The sequence below is a fragment of the Zerene cesonia genome, chromosome 3 (assembly GCF_012273895.1).
Source record: "Zerene cesonia ecotype Mississippi chromosome 3, Zerene_cesonia_1.1, whole genome shotgun sequence".
NCBI classification, from domain to species: domain Eukaryota; kingdom Metazoa; phylum Arthropoda; class Insecta; order Lepidoptera; family Pieridae; genus Zerene; species Zerene cesonia.
The window spans coordinates 5,069,695-5,085,304 of NC_052104.1; the positions used below are offsets into that span (position 1 = coordinate 5,069,695).

The window sequence follows — 15,610 nt, forward strand, 5'->3', positions numbered from 1 at the left end:
TTCATACCTCAGCACCTATATACTTGATTAATTCCTGCTCAGTGACTTTAGAACCAGGTACTTTTACGACCAGGGCTGTAGGTTTATCGCCATGTACCTCACTATGTATGCCAACCACACCTGCTTCGAGTACATCTGGGTGCATCTGTAGTATTGTTTCCAATTCTAATGGTGAAACCTGAAAGATAAAATACGCAAACTATTAGAAAACTAGCAGCGCTCCGCGGTTTCACTCGCGTAAGTCCGTATCCCGTAGGAATATCAGGTTAAAAAGGTATTCCAGTTGTCCTGCTTTCTACGTACCAAATTTCATTGCAATTGGTTCAGCTGTTTTAATATATTTATAATATGTAAATTTAGTCACCATATTATAAAGATAACATCAATTTATAATAATTATAAATGGCTATTAAAAATGTACATATATATTAAATTTATGCATGACTCAAGTGGAACACAACATTTTCTTAAATTTATTATCTCATTTTCAATAACATAATAAGAAAACAAACAGGGATAAAATAGTATAGGTAAGTACTTATAATTGAATGCACATTTAATTAACAACTGTAATGAAATAGCTATATTATTTTTTTTAATTTTTATGGAGCATGCTTCCGCAAATTTATTACTAGAGATGCTTATTAAAGATTCTTCAATGACGACTCCTAATATAAGAACATCAATTGGCCTACGTTTGATCTCTACAGCAAAAAAACAAATATATTAGTACTTAATATAACAGTAACAGACCGTCTTTTGCGTCGGGCTATCATCGGGTATAAAACAAATTATATTAATTGCTGAACCGGCAAAGCTGTTCTGCCTTCCTATTATCATTTATGGGTTTGAAAAATAGATGACGGCCGATTCTCAGACCTACCTCATACCCTTTCTGTATACCAAACTTCATTAAAATCCCTTCAGTAGTTTCATTGTGATTGACGGACAAATATTCAAATAAATAAACTTTCACATTGATAATATTAGTGTGATTTAATGTATCTGTTTTTTGTGTCACAAAATAATGTACCTACTCAATCGCGAATTGAAATAGTGACGTAAATATTAAATTTTTAGAGGTATTCCCCAAAAATTAAGATAAATAAGTTTCACCTGGTAACTGTTATAAAACAGTATTTCTTTTATCCTATCAACAATATAAACGTATTTATCATCGTCGTAGTATCCCAAATCGCCAGTTTTGAGGAAGCCATCCTCGTCCAAGTACGTGGAAGGGTCGATTCCGATGTAGCCTTTCATAAGTACGAGACCTTTGACGCGTATTTCACCCCTTTCATTTGGGCCAAGCGTTCTGCCAGTATTGGTATCTGTAACCTGTTATAAATAACAATTATTTCATAATATCTAACTTTAAACATAGTGTTAACATTGTATTATAATTAATTTCACATTATATTATAATAAATGCGTATTTCAACAACTCATAAAAAATTATAAGTGACATAATTAAATTAAAGCTTATCAGTAAATTTTTTAGGCTTTTTTAAATAATGGGACAGCCTTCGATGTCCGGTTACATTTTTATGGCCTATTATGTTGTTACACCATTATTTGAATACATTTAAATAATAATGAGACAAAACTTAATGGATACCGGATTCTCAATCAAAATTTTTGTATTTTTATTAATATTATTTATGGTAAAAAAAAATTGTTCTATGGTTAATGTTTCAAAAGTACCAAACACAAAAACACGTTTTATGATAGCTAAAAAAAACAATTACTTTCAAAACAATGCCAGGTGAAGCCATACCAACGCTGCCAACTTTTGGTCCTTTTGTACCCCAATTTTCAGATGTTATATCTCCGCATTCTGACATGCCATAACCTTGAATTATTTCTTTGAGATTTGGGAATCTGCCGTTGGTAGTGTAAGGAAAATTTTAGTAACGATTACTCTATTCTAATATTACAGAGGGATAAAGTTTGTCTAGCGTGACGTTTCATCTTAAACATCTATCGATAGAGATGAAGGAAGGAAGGAAAAAGCCGTTGGTCGTTTTGTATAGGTATATACTCATACAAGCTATTCATGTATTAGGAGGCGCTTATTAAATATATGTATGATATTATATTTAAATCATATGGAGTGCTATGCTAAAACATTTCTATCAACGAAGTTATAAAGTAAACTTTTTGAATAATTAACCTTTTCTTGACATGCTCGATTGTTTTATAATGCAGAGGTGCTGATACGCTATAAATAATTTTCAAATATTCCGAAAGAACGTCTGCGTCTTGTAAGTCACACAAACCATAAATAAGGATTGGTAATAGCATAGCCATATCGATCTGAAATAGGTTTGTATTATTTAGCCTTGAATTCAAGTCAATGAGAATTAACAAAATGATTATGGATACCTCCATTATTTCTCAGCTCTTACCTTATATTCATTTAAACATTTTCGTAAATTTTCAGGTGTAACGTTCGTTACATATACAATTGTTTTTCCTAGGCTTAAATATTTATATATTGAAAAAGTATCGTAACTATGATACAATTCCCCACAGATGAAGAACCTGTTCATCGATCCATAATCCAAGCTTGAAAATAAAGAATTTATATTGTTTTTATAAGTTATTCCTGAAAATTCATGTGGAATGCGTGTGCATTTAAAATATAATACAGTTATTTAACTTACTTGTAAGGTACTACATTTAAAATACAGTTCAAATGGGAAAAACACACCCCTTTCGGCAGACCTGTGGTTCCCGACGAGTAAAAAATCAACGCTGTATCAATTTGACCCTTAACCTCAGCAGGTTGAAAGTGTTGGATGTCAACGTAACGGTTCATAAGCGTGTTTATGCACGAAACATTTTCAGTTTTATCATCAAACGTCATCCATACTTTAATGGTGTCACATATTGATATAATATCCTTGTATTGTTCCCAAAACAGTTTGGAATATATGAAAAAGCTTGGTCGAGCAACTGACAATTCATGTCTCAATGTGGCTGAAAATAATGTAATTTATGCATACAAAAATAATGATATATATGAAAAACGGCTGCCAGGAATGTATCATTTTTGAAAAACATGTAGATACAATATAATACATTAAGTTAACACTAATTACAATTGATACTGAATTATTCAAATTTAAGGTACATTTGTTAAATAAATTGTGTTTTTTACACATTCCTTACGAGTAAATTTTAAAGAATGACGTGCGTAAAGCGTTATAAATTAGGGGTATTTGTATTAGATTAATATCGCAATAGGTGAAGAAAAGTATAATTTAACTTAGATTTAAGTGTTCTAATATCTCGTATCATCTTTCTGCATATCAGTAACAATTAAAAGAATAACCTGTAGTATATTTATAAGAAAAACAATAAATTATTAAACCTCACATTTTCCATTTTTAATATTATAAATGGTATAAGAAGCCCCCGTCAATAGAATAGCCAGTACGGTCGGTACAATACAGCTGCGCTTTTCGGTTCCCAGTGCGACTATGTCCCCTCTCCCCACCCCCATCTTCATCAGCTCGCTCGCCAGGTTGACTGCGGATTGTGTGAGCTCTTCATATGTAATTTGTTCTCCGTTTTCCGCATTTATCTGTAACAGAAGTTTTGAACAATCTCCTCTATAAATTATTTACACGGATTAAATACATATAGATGAGTCTAGTTTTCTCGTGGATGTTTTCAATTTATGTATAAATGTATAAGTGTGAGACGCAATAAAATAAATTTATAATGTCATCAAGTTATAAATTAATCGTATTATTAAGATATATACAAACCAGAGCAATAGTGTCCCGTACATTTCTTAAACGGTCTAGCATATATTTGCCAAAGTGTAGATGCGCGGGAACTTGTATATTTTGGTCACCGTACACATACAAATCACTTGAAGACATCGTAGCTATTACCGAAAAACTTGCTCACGTTTTATTTTTATAGTAGAGTTATCTACTCACAATAAGTAATGTGATAAGCATAAATTGCGTAATTTTCAGTTAAATTAGAGTCTTGTGTATACTGAATGTTTAATTTCAGAATACCATTATTTTATTTATTATATATTAAAATATGTATCAATTCCAAAATTTCAAGACAACATATATCACAACCTGAAAAATAAAGATTACCTAAAAATACGGTTTACTTAATTTCTAATATTGTAGTAATTAATAAAGATATGGAAGATGTATTTCCATAGCATGTTGTGGGTTAAGAATTATCCGAACTGTTCTTTGGCATCGTTATTATGATATACATATTATGTATAATAAAAAGTTAACTTTATTATAAAAGGGTGACTGCAGTTTCTTGCCGTCTTTTCTCTGTAGAATCTGCTTTCCGAAGCGGTGGTTAATGATAAAACTATGCTATGACGATTCAAAAGTGCTTCTAGAAATAAAACGTTGTAATATAAATAATTTAAATTTAAAGCATTTCACAAAAAAGATGACACAAAAACGGACTATTGAAACCAAACCTATAGAGTGACGAAGTTATTTTCAGTTTAGATAAATATTCAAATTGAGTAGACAATTAAACCGCATATATCTTAAAGTAATGTAAATAACAAATACATTATAATATTAGTGCGTTGCGTAATTAATGTATTCTTTTAAAGGAATTGATAGATAAGGAAATTAATTAAATGATAACAATTTGAAATAATTATTTATTTAAACCGACCTCGAAAAACGAAAAGGTGGAGGTTCTAGAGGTCTATGTCCATTTTTCTTTTTAAACCGACTTCCAAAAACGAAAAGTAGGAAGTCATATGTACGTCTGTATTTATTATTTTTCTTTCGTTATTGTTTATGTTAAACCATATTTTCGACAATTGTGAACCGATTTAAGAAATTTTTAATTAGATCGAATGAGTATGTACTCCAGAGGTGGTCCCATTATCACAAAGTCAAGATCTGATGATGAAAATCAGGGAAATAAATAATTCACAATGAACTTAAATCTTAGAAATGAATTATGACCCTCTTCCCGGTGTCCGATTAGGCTTAAGCTTAGCATTTGTATGTGACTTTTAGTAAATTTTATAATCTAGAAATTGTGAACTGATCTATTGATGGAGTCATAAGGTGGAAAATGGATGCCTCAACGGCGAAGAGCAAAACATGAAATTTTGTTAATGATGCATAATAACATATCCTTTAATTCCTCAACATTAATTCCCTCGTAACGTTACTGCTGCCCCTAGGTTTGGATCCCAGTGCGGTAACTTTCCAACGGTGTACAGCAAAGTAACGAAATTTTGTTTATTGACTTAACCATAAAAGCCTGTTCTAAATTCCCTCAGTTCATTAGTACAGCACCTAGGAATGGCTTCCAGCGAGGAACCTTTTCAATACTGAACAGACACTGTCGATTTTTTTTTATTATTTACATATAATTACATACTAAGATAAATAACGCCTAGATCGATTGCCTTCATGCAATCGCTGCGTATACAGTGAGGCAAAAGACAGATTGATGCAAAAAAGTACTAGCTCAGAGGGTAACTACTACATGTCAAATAACTAATAGTATCTACATTAGTTGTATTGTAATACGGTATACAATTGACAACGGTAATCCGCATCGATAGTGGCTAAATTAATATCTGTTTTGTACTTAAAAGGTAAAAAAAAAATTGGCTTCATAATCAGTCTAATTTTTACATTTCACAATTTTTATGCAAAAACAAATAAAATGTTTCTCGTTTAATGTAAAGCGTATTGTTTTCACACTGATTGATGTTCCCACTTGGGTTTTTAATTCAAACTTAATGACACGCGCTCTATAGATTGCCTATTTATACTCTAAGGTGCATGCTTATTGATAGCCGTAATCTGCATTGATGATGAATATAGGCTATATTCATTATCAATACAAATTCTCCTTTATATTTGCTATTTTTTATGAACAAAAAAGTTTAAATTAATTATTAAATAAAATAAGACCGGGCGAGCGTGCAGGAAATAAATTGATTTTTCAACTTATCTGCGCATGTAGATAACATTACCACTGCTAAAACGGTGAAATAAAACATCATGAGGAAACCGGCATGTCCGAGAAACAAAATTTTTTTTTGTATTTATGTTTGGCTTTTGTTGTTGTTGAAGTAGATTACATCTTAAAAGAAGCTCTTTTTAAAGGAGAAGGCAGTGAATATAGGTAATAATAAACGATTGATATTTTGGACAGAAACACAAAAGTACAAAATGAAAATATGTAAAATGTATATGTAATAAAATACACACAATAGAAATTTCTAACTTTTTTCATTACAACTTAATTTAGATATAATTGCATCTTGCAATCATCATAAACGCTACCAATCATCTTATCAAACACAAATTCATTGTTTACGGTTCGATTTTAAAGGGGAAAAACACTTTACCGGACCCAGGGTCTAAATCTGTCAGGTCAGGTTCAAGGAATCTAAAAAAAACGCTTCAACTGGTTAGTACGAATTCCTATGCTGGTAAAGAACGTCCAAGTCGTAATTAATGTACGCACATGTTACTTACCAAATCTATTCATAAGCACAGCCATGATACTCCAGTTTTGGGGAAATCCCTGAATTACAAGATATTAAAATTTATATTTAGACAGGTGGTTTTAATTAATTTATACTGTACTGTTTATGTGTCTATTTTGATATTTTTTCTTTGAGTCATTCTAGAAATAGAGCTTTTTTCTTTTAAACAATTTCAATGATTAAGTTTCTTAATTGATAGTTTATTCATACAGGTCTCATAAGTCACAAAATAACTATATTTCAATCTCAATTAATACATCTATAGATAATTGTATAAAAGAGCCGTGGCTAGGAACTCCTTAAATATACACACTCCCCGTGCACTATAACTTCACACTAATTAGAACGACTTAACTATAATTGTTCAGCTGGAATATTATATGTATATTTAATAGATTTAAATTTTATATAGAATAAGATTATTCCATTAAAAACATACATGTGCAAAATGACAGCCAAGTTCAAATTGAGATCTAAATGAGCTCCAAGTTCTACAGAACATGTATAAAATCAATATTACTATTTAATTATTACAATAATACCCTATTTTTTGTTGTATAATTATCAACTACAACCTACAAATCTATTTATTTAAAAATTGTTAATTTCTTAAATATTTCATTTAAGAAATTGACAATTTTTTTAGCTAGTAGCTATTACTTACTTTTATTTATTCTTAAAATCCTTTTTTCGACTTTTACGAAGGATAAAATGGCTCACGCACACATTTATACCATCAACGAACTAACGGTCTCAGCTGGCTCTGTCGGTACACAGGGTAGCACGCACACATCTGTACATAATATGTCATTCCCAATACGAACACGCGATCTATTAAAAATCTGTTCATTCAGATCAAATTAATCACTATTAAATGATCTCGATCTCAGAATGGTTGCCCGTATTAAATTCGTTATCAAACAAACTTTTCAATCATTTAGTTTCCCTAAAAGCGTTCCAAAAAGTTTTTAAAGTTAAAAAAGATTAAATATCTTTTTATTATTTACTATTAATACACACGTTATATCATCTGTCCTATTCGTGCCATGTAACCGATAAGAATCACTTATAGAACCTGTATTAAGACTATCGTTAATTATTATAAAACCAAAAACGGGGTAACAATTAATGTTATAGTGTGTGTATATGCTAGTGTTAATTCGCTTAGTAATAATTGGTAGTAACGGTTAGCTAATGGTCCTATTATACAGTAAGCAGCCAGTATTGATTTGATGTAGACAATAAAGGGCGCCGCACTGAGATTGGTCTTCGTTACATATTAATGGAATACGGTTGGGGTTATACCTACCCGTACTATGGAGTATGGTTATGACCATACTAGGCTAGTATGCTAGCCAGTTATATAACGTGAATAGGTGTGCTTGGTAGGTAATATTGAATGTTAAGTTACACCTCTTTATAAAATACTAGATTTCCGCATCTTCGTCCGCAAAATTAAGGTAAAGCATAGACAGTTTGATGTGGCTGGTTATATTTCCCGTTACAGTGGGATTTTTGAATAATTGGGTCTCAATCTAGCACTGTATATAATTTCATCTCAATCGGATTATTGTTTTAGGCGTGAGGAAGAGACAGACAGACAGACATAAGTTAATTGTCACGAATTGTCAACTAGATTACAAAATATTAATCTACAATTTGATTATATTGTATTTTGGAATATTTGGTACCAAGTTCAATTTTATTTGAGTCAAAAATAGTTTTTTATACTTTGTATTTAAAGGGATTCGACTCAATAAAATACGGAGTAAAAGCAATGTTTTTATTTAAACATACATATTCTTTGGCAATCATTTATAGCAGAATGTTACAAAATATTTCAATGTACATTTTGAGTTACTATATATTAGATTGATTAATTCGTAACAGCATTTAACTCATACTGCATATAATCATAATCATCGTTTGAACAATATCAAAATAACAAAAGAAACGAAGTATATAATTAAATCAACAAAAAAATCTAGAAGCTCCAAAACACAAATGTCTTGTAAAAACGTACTACTCACAAAAAAAAACCTTATCGATAGTTTGTGCGGGAACAAGTAAATCTAAATAAAATTATGTAACTTCTTCTACACCAGGCTTAATAAATTTACAAAATCGATGTAGAAAATTCGATCGTCTAGGCCTAGTCTATAATCACCTATATCTATATGATCATTTACTGATCATGCACTGTATAAAACAGGATTTCTATCCCGCACTGATCGTACCGGAAACATTTCACATTTACAATCAGATTATATGTAATAAACATGATAAAAGAATCTGGTATAGTCGTAATAGCGCTATTATATACATATACTTAAATTATGCTGGAAAATATTCGAATAATGTGAACATACAATTGTTGTTGAAGTACTTTATCATTACTTCAAAATTTCCACCGCTATTAGGTACCTCGTAGAGACGAGCTATCATAGACACAATCGCTAAAGCGAAATTGCTTTATTCCAATGTCCGGAGCAAGTATAGCAGTGTATCTATGCATGAATACAAAACTATATTCATTAGGGACTACGCAAAATAAAATACGCTATTAAAACACCATTGTATTATGTAATAAACACTTTATGCGAAAGGTTATCGATAACCTTATTGATATATGAGAATGTAGAAACATAAATAACATGTAAACGTGTCACATTAACATTTATTGTCTGATCAGCATAATGAAGTTATACAGAAAGGAATGATATCACAACATGACTAAATTAAACATCAAGAGATTAAATATCTGGTTATATTCATCATGTGATATAGTGATATAATTAAAAATGTTGTATAAAATTTAAATGATGACGCCGAGTTGTCATAAAAATCTGTAAATAAAAAAGGCACTTGAGGTTATTTAATAATGGAATGTGCTTTTCCGTATCAATCCAGTTTATAAATTATTGTTGTAACAAATATCATTAAAATTATTGATGGTTAATTATCTAATGATCTATATAGCTATAAAATCAACGACAATGCTTACTTGCCGATGAAGGTTGTGGATTTACTAAAGAAAAGTTACAAGGGCATCAATAAATAAATGTTTATTTAATACATACCGAAATCTCTTATTTGCCCATCGAATGCCTCACCTTGAAAAGTTGAACTAATTGCGTCGTTCGTTTGAAGAATTTGTAATTGACCTGTTCGATGTATAATTTGAATTAAAAATAGTTATTATGAAACATTAATTTCATAATATCTAGATGGCTGTTTTGTTACCTTTCTTCCTAATTGTTTGGTTGTCTAATATAGATTTCTGCGTAGTTGTGAATGCAGATGGTGGTGCTGGGATTTCTGCAACAATTGATTTAGTCAGTGCATAATAAGTACTAAAAAACAAACCATCTTCAAAAAGGATCGTCAAAATCGGTTAACCCAGTGAAAATTTCTGATGTAACAAACATAAAATTACTGTCGAATTTAAAATCTCCTCTTATAATGAAATTGGTTGAAAAGACATTCATATGCCCTGTGAAACATGAAAATGAATATTTTAAATAAATCAGAATAGAAAGGATAAGTTTAATAATTATTGGATTATGTTGTGAGTTAATCCTTATCAATTACGTAATTTAATTGAAAGAAGATATAATCTGTTCTTTACAAAATGGTGTTTATATAAAAAAACGAATATGTGTTTATTATGTATCATCTTAATAGTCTATGTCAAATATTTCGCCTTACATTTTTATTTTTATTTTTCTACTCGGCGAACATTTCTAACGTTAAATTCGCCAATAAATAAAATAACAGAATAAGAAATCGCGAAGCTTACCATCCAGTTTAATGATCCCATCAGTCTCTCCGAGAGAGTTCTTGGCGATGCACTTGTAAAATCCGAAATCCTCTTTTGTTATATTTCGTATCTTGAGCATCATAAACTTGTTGTACCCGCTGTCGACAGGAATCGCTTCATACTTCCCACCTATAATTTCCATCTCTACTTAAATTATAAAACCTGCGCATTTATTTGCAATATGTATGTAACAAGTAAAGTATTTTTAAAATCGTTTAGGGGTTGAGACTAGACGAGCGTGCAAGAAATAAGTTTAATTTTCAATTTATCTGCACATGTCGATAACATCACCACGGCTCAAACGGTGACGGAAAACATCGTGAGAAAACCGGCATTACCAAGAATCAAAAGTTGGAAGACATTTGACATCTGCCAACCCGCACTTGGCCTGCGTGGTGGATTATGGCCTGGACCCTCAAAGGAAAAAAAAACAAACAGCCCGATATGTAGTCTCCATAACTAGTTAAAAAGTGAAATCCCGTATCCCGTATGGGGCAGATGATGTACGTCTGTTTCACTGATCGATTTTTCTTTAGGGACAAGTAGGTGATCAACCTTCTGTGTCCTGCCAGACCGAGACATTTTTTTTTGTGCGTCCCCACCGGGAATTGAACCCAGGACCCCTTGGTTCTACGCTCAGACGTTAACCACTGTACTAACGAGGCGGCCTATAACTAGTTAGTTATCTTATTATATTATGAAATGAACGATCTACAACGAGTAATGGCAGTCTAGTTTTATACAATCTGCGTATATATAATACATTTAATTTTTCATGATTTAAACTTGTTACAAAAACACGTGAAATTTTCAAATATCGCTAGAAAGACTTAAAATAACATAGTATGAAAATTTTACAACAAACTTCGTTTGGCAAAAATTCTGAATTGCGAAATAAGTTTTTCCCTGCAGGCAAGGGAACGACATCAGCTACAAAGTAAAAAGTTCACCATTACACGTCGGAGCTAGCTTTCTCAACAACTACTTAGTCAAATGCGCGTTTCACAATTATGGAAGATATTGGTACAATCTTCTATTTAGCAACTTTTCTTATGAGCGTCTTATAAGAAAAGTTTTAATGTTTAGCTAATGTAATTGGAGTTGTATCGTTATTTATATTTTGAAAACAATGTTTTTCTAGGATTCTAATACTTGTGTTCCTATTTATTTAGTTGAGTTTCTCAAATAAATATTTATAATAGCCCTACAAGTAAGCCATTCATATGCTACATACTGAATAAATATCCACGAGTTAAAGCAAAACTAAAATGATGATCGTTTCTAGGAAAAGGAATATATAATACCGACATTTCTCCTAATACAGTAATCATATGAAAAGCATTTAAGTAATTCTTACATCAATTCAATTTACGGTCATTTGTCTCGCTAGTATACTTCCTTCAAAGGCAACTATTTTCATCATCGAGCAATAAATCATTGATAGAATCGTACAGAGTTACATTTTGACAGCAGCGTATGTTATTTAGTCGTACATGATGTATGGTTTCTGTTGTTGGAAAGTATTATTATCTGCCCTGGTTTGTAGATATATACCAATTAATTACATTGTGAGTAATAGGATTTGATTTTATCGATGTATGCATTTACTTATGTTTAGATTAGTAATGTAAGCATAAGGTATGTACTATTTGAATCTATTCCTTCAGTCAACAATTTGTTGAATTTTTGTATGATTATTTTTGGATATCTATATATTGACGCTGACGATGTCTATGATTTATATGATATGCAAAATGATTAAATCGAAATAGAGAGTCTAAATAATGAATACTAGCTGTGACCCGCGGTTGAAACCGCGTAAGCGTGCTGCGTAACCGTATCCCGTAGGAATATCGGTATAAAAAGTGCCTATGTGTTATTTCACTTGTCCAGCTATCTACGAAGCAAAATAGTATTATTATTCACCAATAGATGTCAGGAAAAAAAAAACACGAATAAAACATGAATATGACATTTTCTAAAAAAAAATCCTAGCTAGATCGATTTATCGCCCCCGAAACCCCCTGTATACTAAATTTCATGAAAATCGTTGGAGCCGATTCCGAGATCCCAATTATATATATATATATATATATATACAAGAATTGCTCGTTTAAAGGTATAAGATATGAAAAGCTGTCAATTAACTTGTATGTCAATGAAGTTATGCATTAACTAATTAGAATACAATTGATTCCAGTACATTAAAAAAATAATTAATTAAAAGTCATCATATTGTATTAGATGAGAAAGTGTTATATTTAAATAGTTACACAAATGGATTCAATGTAAGTTGTGACATTACTAGCAAAGATAGATCTACATCCATTTTAAATTAGTGATGAATCAATATTCAGATCTCGCAGATACGAGTATATTGTAATAAAAGCATTTGAGCAATAGAATGTCCCGTATTTAATGACGACTGATCGTTTCAGTTCTACTAGAACGAGATAATTTCTCCTGATAATATCTCATCTAAGATTCAGATAAAACATTAGCATCGAGTCATCGAACACGTATTTCTATCAGGAAACTATAGCAGCTACAAAGAATCACTGGAAAACTTTCTCTTTGTAACTTACTTACGTTTGAACGAATTTCAATAACCTAAATACTATGTTTCACTATTGTATTTGTTCGTTTTAGCAATCGCTCGTTTCGAAGAATTCAATTATGTAAAATAGACTGCAGTTACAAAATTTTACAATTGATTTCAGACACTGACCCCTATTAAACTAGTTGGCACGTTGAACTATAAAAATGCCAGCCGTTTTTCTGATGTTTTAGAACGCCGCTTCGCAGTGCTGCGAATCAAATTTGACGTGGAGTTTGTACGATAAAAGCTATATAAATTTTGAGGACGTGTAATGAAAACATAGAAATAACACTTATAAAATGAATAAAAACTAGCGGTTTTATCTTTAACATTTTTATTTCGTACTTGAATTTTGATCGATTTAAACTGATATTTAAATATGAATTCGTATCAATATTTAATTTCAAATACAATTCTAAAATTAAGAAAATACCAACTCATTTAGCAAAAAAGGACAATTTTCCTAAAAATTTCGTTATAAATAACGTACTTAACGTAAACATATTGAAAGTAAATAACTCAATAAATAAAATAAAAAATACTTAAATAGGTATTTTCTTTAATAGGAAGTATTCAAAGTAAATTAGTAAGAACCTTACCGGATATGATCATATCTCCTCTGTCTGTTGTCCAGTAATTTATGGAGGAGGGGTAGGCTTCGGTGTGACACTCTAACGTGACATCCTGACCTAGGTAAGCGCCTTCCAACTGATTTGGTATTGATAACATCGGCGGAACTGTGACAGAAATACAAATTTAGTTAGGGGTCCTGCCTAAAGCGAGATGGAGGTAAACATCTGACGTTGCTTTGGAAAATTTAGGAAAGACCAAACTGTAATATATCATTAATTGTACACGTCCTGTATGCAAAATAATGCATGGACATATTAGGAGTGGATGAACTTCTTTTTTGTAACGGAAAAAAGGTTGATCTGTAGCTATAGCAAAATTTTGCGGAGGCGGTTCACAATATTTTGTAATAGAATAGAAATAAATTCTATGCTATCTATGTTTCTTTATGTTGTATTATTTATAGAATTTGGATTATTGGAGTTTTGGATAGTTCCCTAAATATAAGAAAGCAATTTAAGGATTGATGTTTATAGCGTCAAAAGATTGTATAAATACAGATAAACCTATTTCTTAAAATTCATCGTTTATTTGTTTGTAAACACACAAGAACATTGAATTCAGGGTAGTTTCTATTTGCTTTTATTCATAAAAAATATATATTGCAATATAAGTATGTAATAGGTATACCTACTTATGTAGTATGTGCAATATAAGTAAATAATACTGAAATTACAGTTGTATGTAAAACACTGACATAACAACCATTTATTGGCTAAAACTAAACATGAAAATATTAAAAAATAACAGCAAAAAGCTTATATTTCGGTGCACTTTATGCAATCCGCTTACGGTCATAATTCAATTCGCTGTAAATATGAAATTGAAATTTTAAATCAACGTGGTCCAAAAATAGCGGCTAACTTTACTCAGCTGAACGAATCGTGCACGTATTAGGATTGCCAAAATACGAGATTTAAATTTAAAATTAAAAAATACGTTAAACTATTTACCCAGCAGAATAAAAAACACATGCGATTTAAAACCATTAAACGTATGAGTGGTGCTTGTATTGGTTTATGATTCCGAAATTCTGCTCCTTAAACAGTCGTAGAGTGAACCGATTTGCTCCCTGAATATTATGTTTTCACATCAAATCTGTTTACTAACGCTACAAGGAATATGGATGTTTCAGTCTATTCTTACTGTAGTCGAGCTTCACATATTCAAAGTAATCCACTCGGGCTTAACTTCAGCTTAGTGTAATGCTTGGTAATACTCACACTGAACCATTAACATGATGCGTTTGCTAATCGAAGGAGGCACGCCATTAGACGCTATACATAAGTAGGCTCCCATGTGCAATCGGGACACCTTCGTTATCGTGAGTGTCTCTCCGTCAACCACGCTTACTGTTGAAGAGCAGAGAAAAATGACATCCAGATGCAATGGTATATGAATGAATTAATCGCCAATTACTGTAAGTACATTTTATCAAAACACGTCTTGAGATAGAGAACAGAGTATTGTGGTGTCCGCTTCATTTACAACAATGTGTTAAGTTTAACGTTACACGAACAAATCCATTCTATAGATAACTGTTATTGAAATGCTTATGATTTAAAAATTGAAAATAGTACCTACTGTGAGATGGACGATGATTGAACGTCGAGGTTAGGTATAATGTAAACTGTTTTTTCATGTAAATCACAAGTTTATTCATTAATAAAATATAAAACATTGATGTTTAAAAACACAAATATTATAGCACACTGCTATTAAAAAGAGTATTAAGAAAAACAGTTATTGTAACAAATGGTGTTACAATAAATGTATACATTTTATCGATTTAAATTACACCTACTACAAAGTTAAGGCAAATATGTTCTGACGCAACAAACGTAGTAAACGTACATTTATTTATACATCAATTGAAAATTAGTAATTATATTGTACTATTGTGTACTTCATAACACAATATAATGTATTCCACGTTACAGAGAATTATTATATCGATCGGTTTGAATATACAGAGTATATAATTCAATGAGTTTCTCGCTTACATGTTTGGAGACAATTATCAATGTAACTAACA

At 31.1% G+C, this 15,610-nt stretch overlaps 2 protein-coding genes across 3 annotated transcripts in view; both read right to left on the reverse strand.

Annotated features, from left to right (window-relative positions):
- LOC119839238 (luciferin 4-monooxygenase-like) overlaps window positions 1-2,552 on the reverse strand; it is a 6,321-nt gene extending 3,769 nt beyond the window's left edge. The window contains exons 1-5 of the mRNA XM_038365461.1: window positions 2,409-2,552; window positions 2,174-2,316; window positions 1,749-1,881; window positions 1,117-1,338; window positions 8-178 (exon numbers count right to left, since the gene is read on the reverse strand). Of these exons, the coding sequence (XP_038221389.1) occupies window positions 8-178; window positions 1,117-1,338; window positions 1,749-1,881; window positions 2,174-2,316; window positions 2,409-2,552 (813 nt within the window). The remainder of the gene's footprint in view (window positions 1-7; window positions 179-1,116; window positions 1,339-1,748; window positions 1,882-2,173; window positions 2,317-2,408) is intronic.
- A 5,792-nt stretch (window positions 2,553-8,344) lies between these two features.
- Window positions 8,345-15,610, reverse strand: part of LOC119839481 (lachesin-like) — a 32,494-nt gene continuing 25,228 nt past the window's right edge. Inside the window, exons 6-11 of one of the 2 annotated variants that reach the window (XM_038365764.1) lie at window positions 14,799-14,927; window positions 13,545-13,682; window positions 10,326-10,475; window positions 9,770-9,844; window positions 9,607-9,690; window positions 8,345-9,372 (exon numbers count right to left, since the gene is read on the reverse strand). In XM_038365764.1, coding sequence (XP_038221692.1) covers window positions 9,272-9,372; window positions 9,607-9,690; window positions 9,770-9,844; window positions 10,326-10,475; window positions 13,545-13,682; window positions 14,799-14,927 — 677 coding nt within the window. In that variant the 3' untranslated portion in view covers window positions 8,345-9,271. Of the gene's footprint in view, window positions 9,373-9,606; window positions 9,691-9,769; window positions 9,845-10,325; window positions 10,491-13,544; window positions 13,683-14,798; window positions 14,928-15,610 lie in introns of both variants that reach the window. The other variant, XM_038365763.1, reaches the window with a different exon arrangement.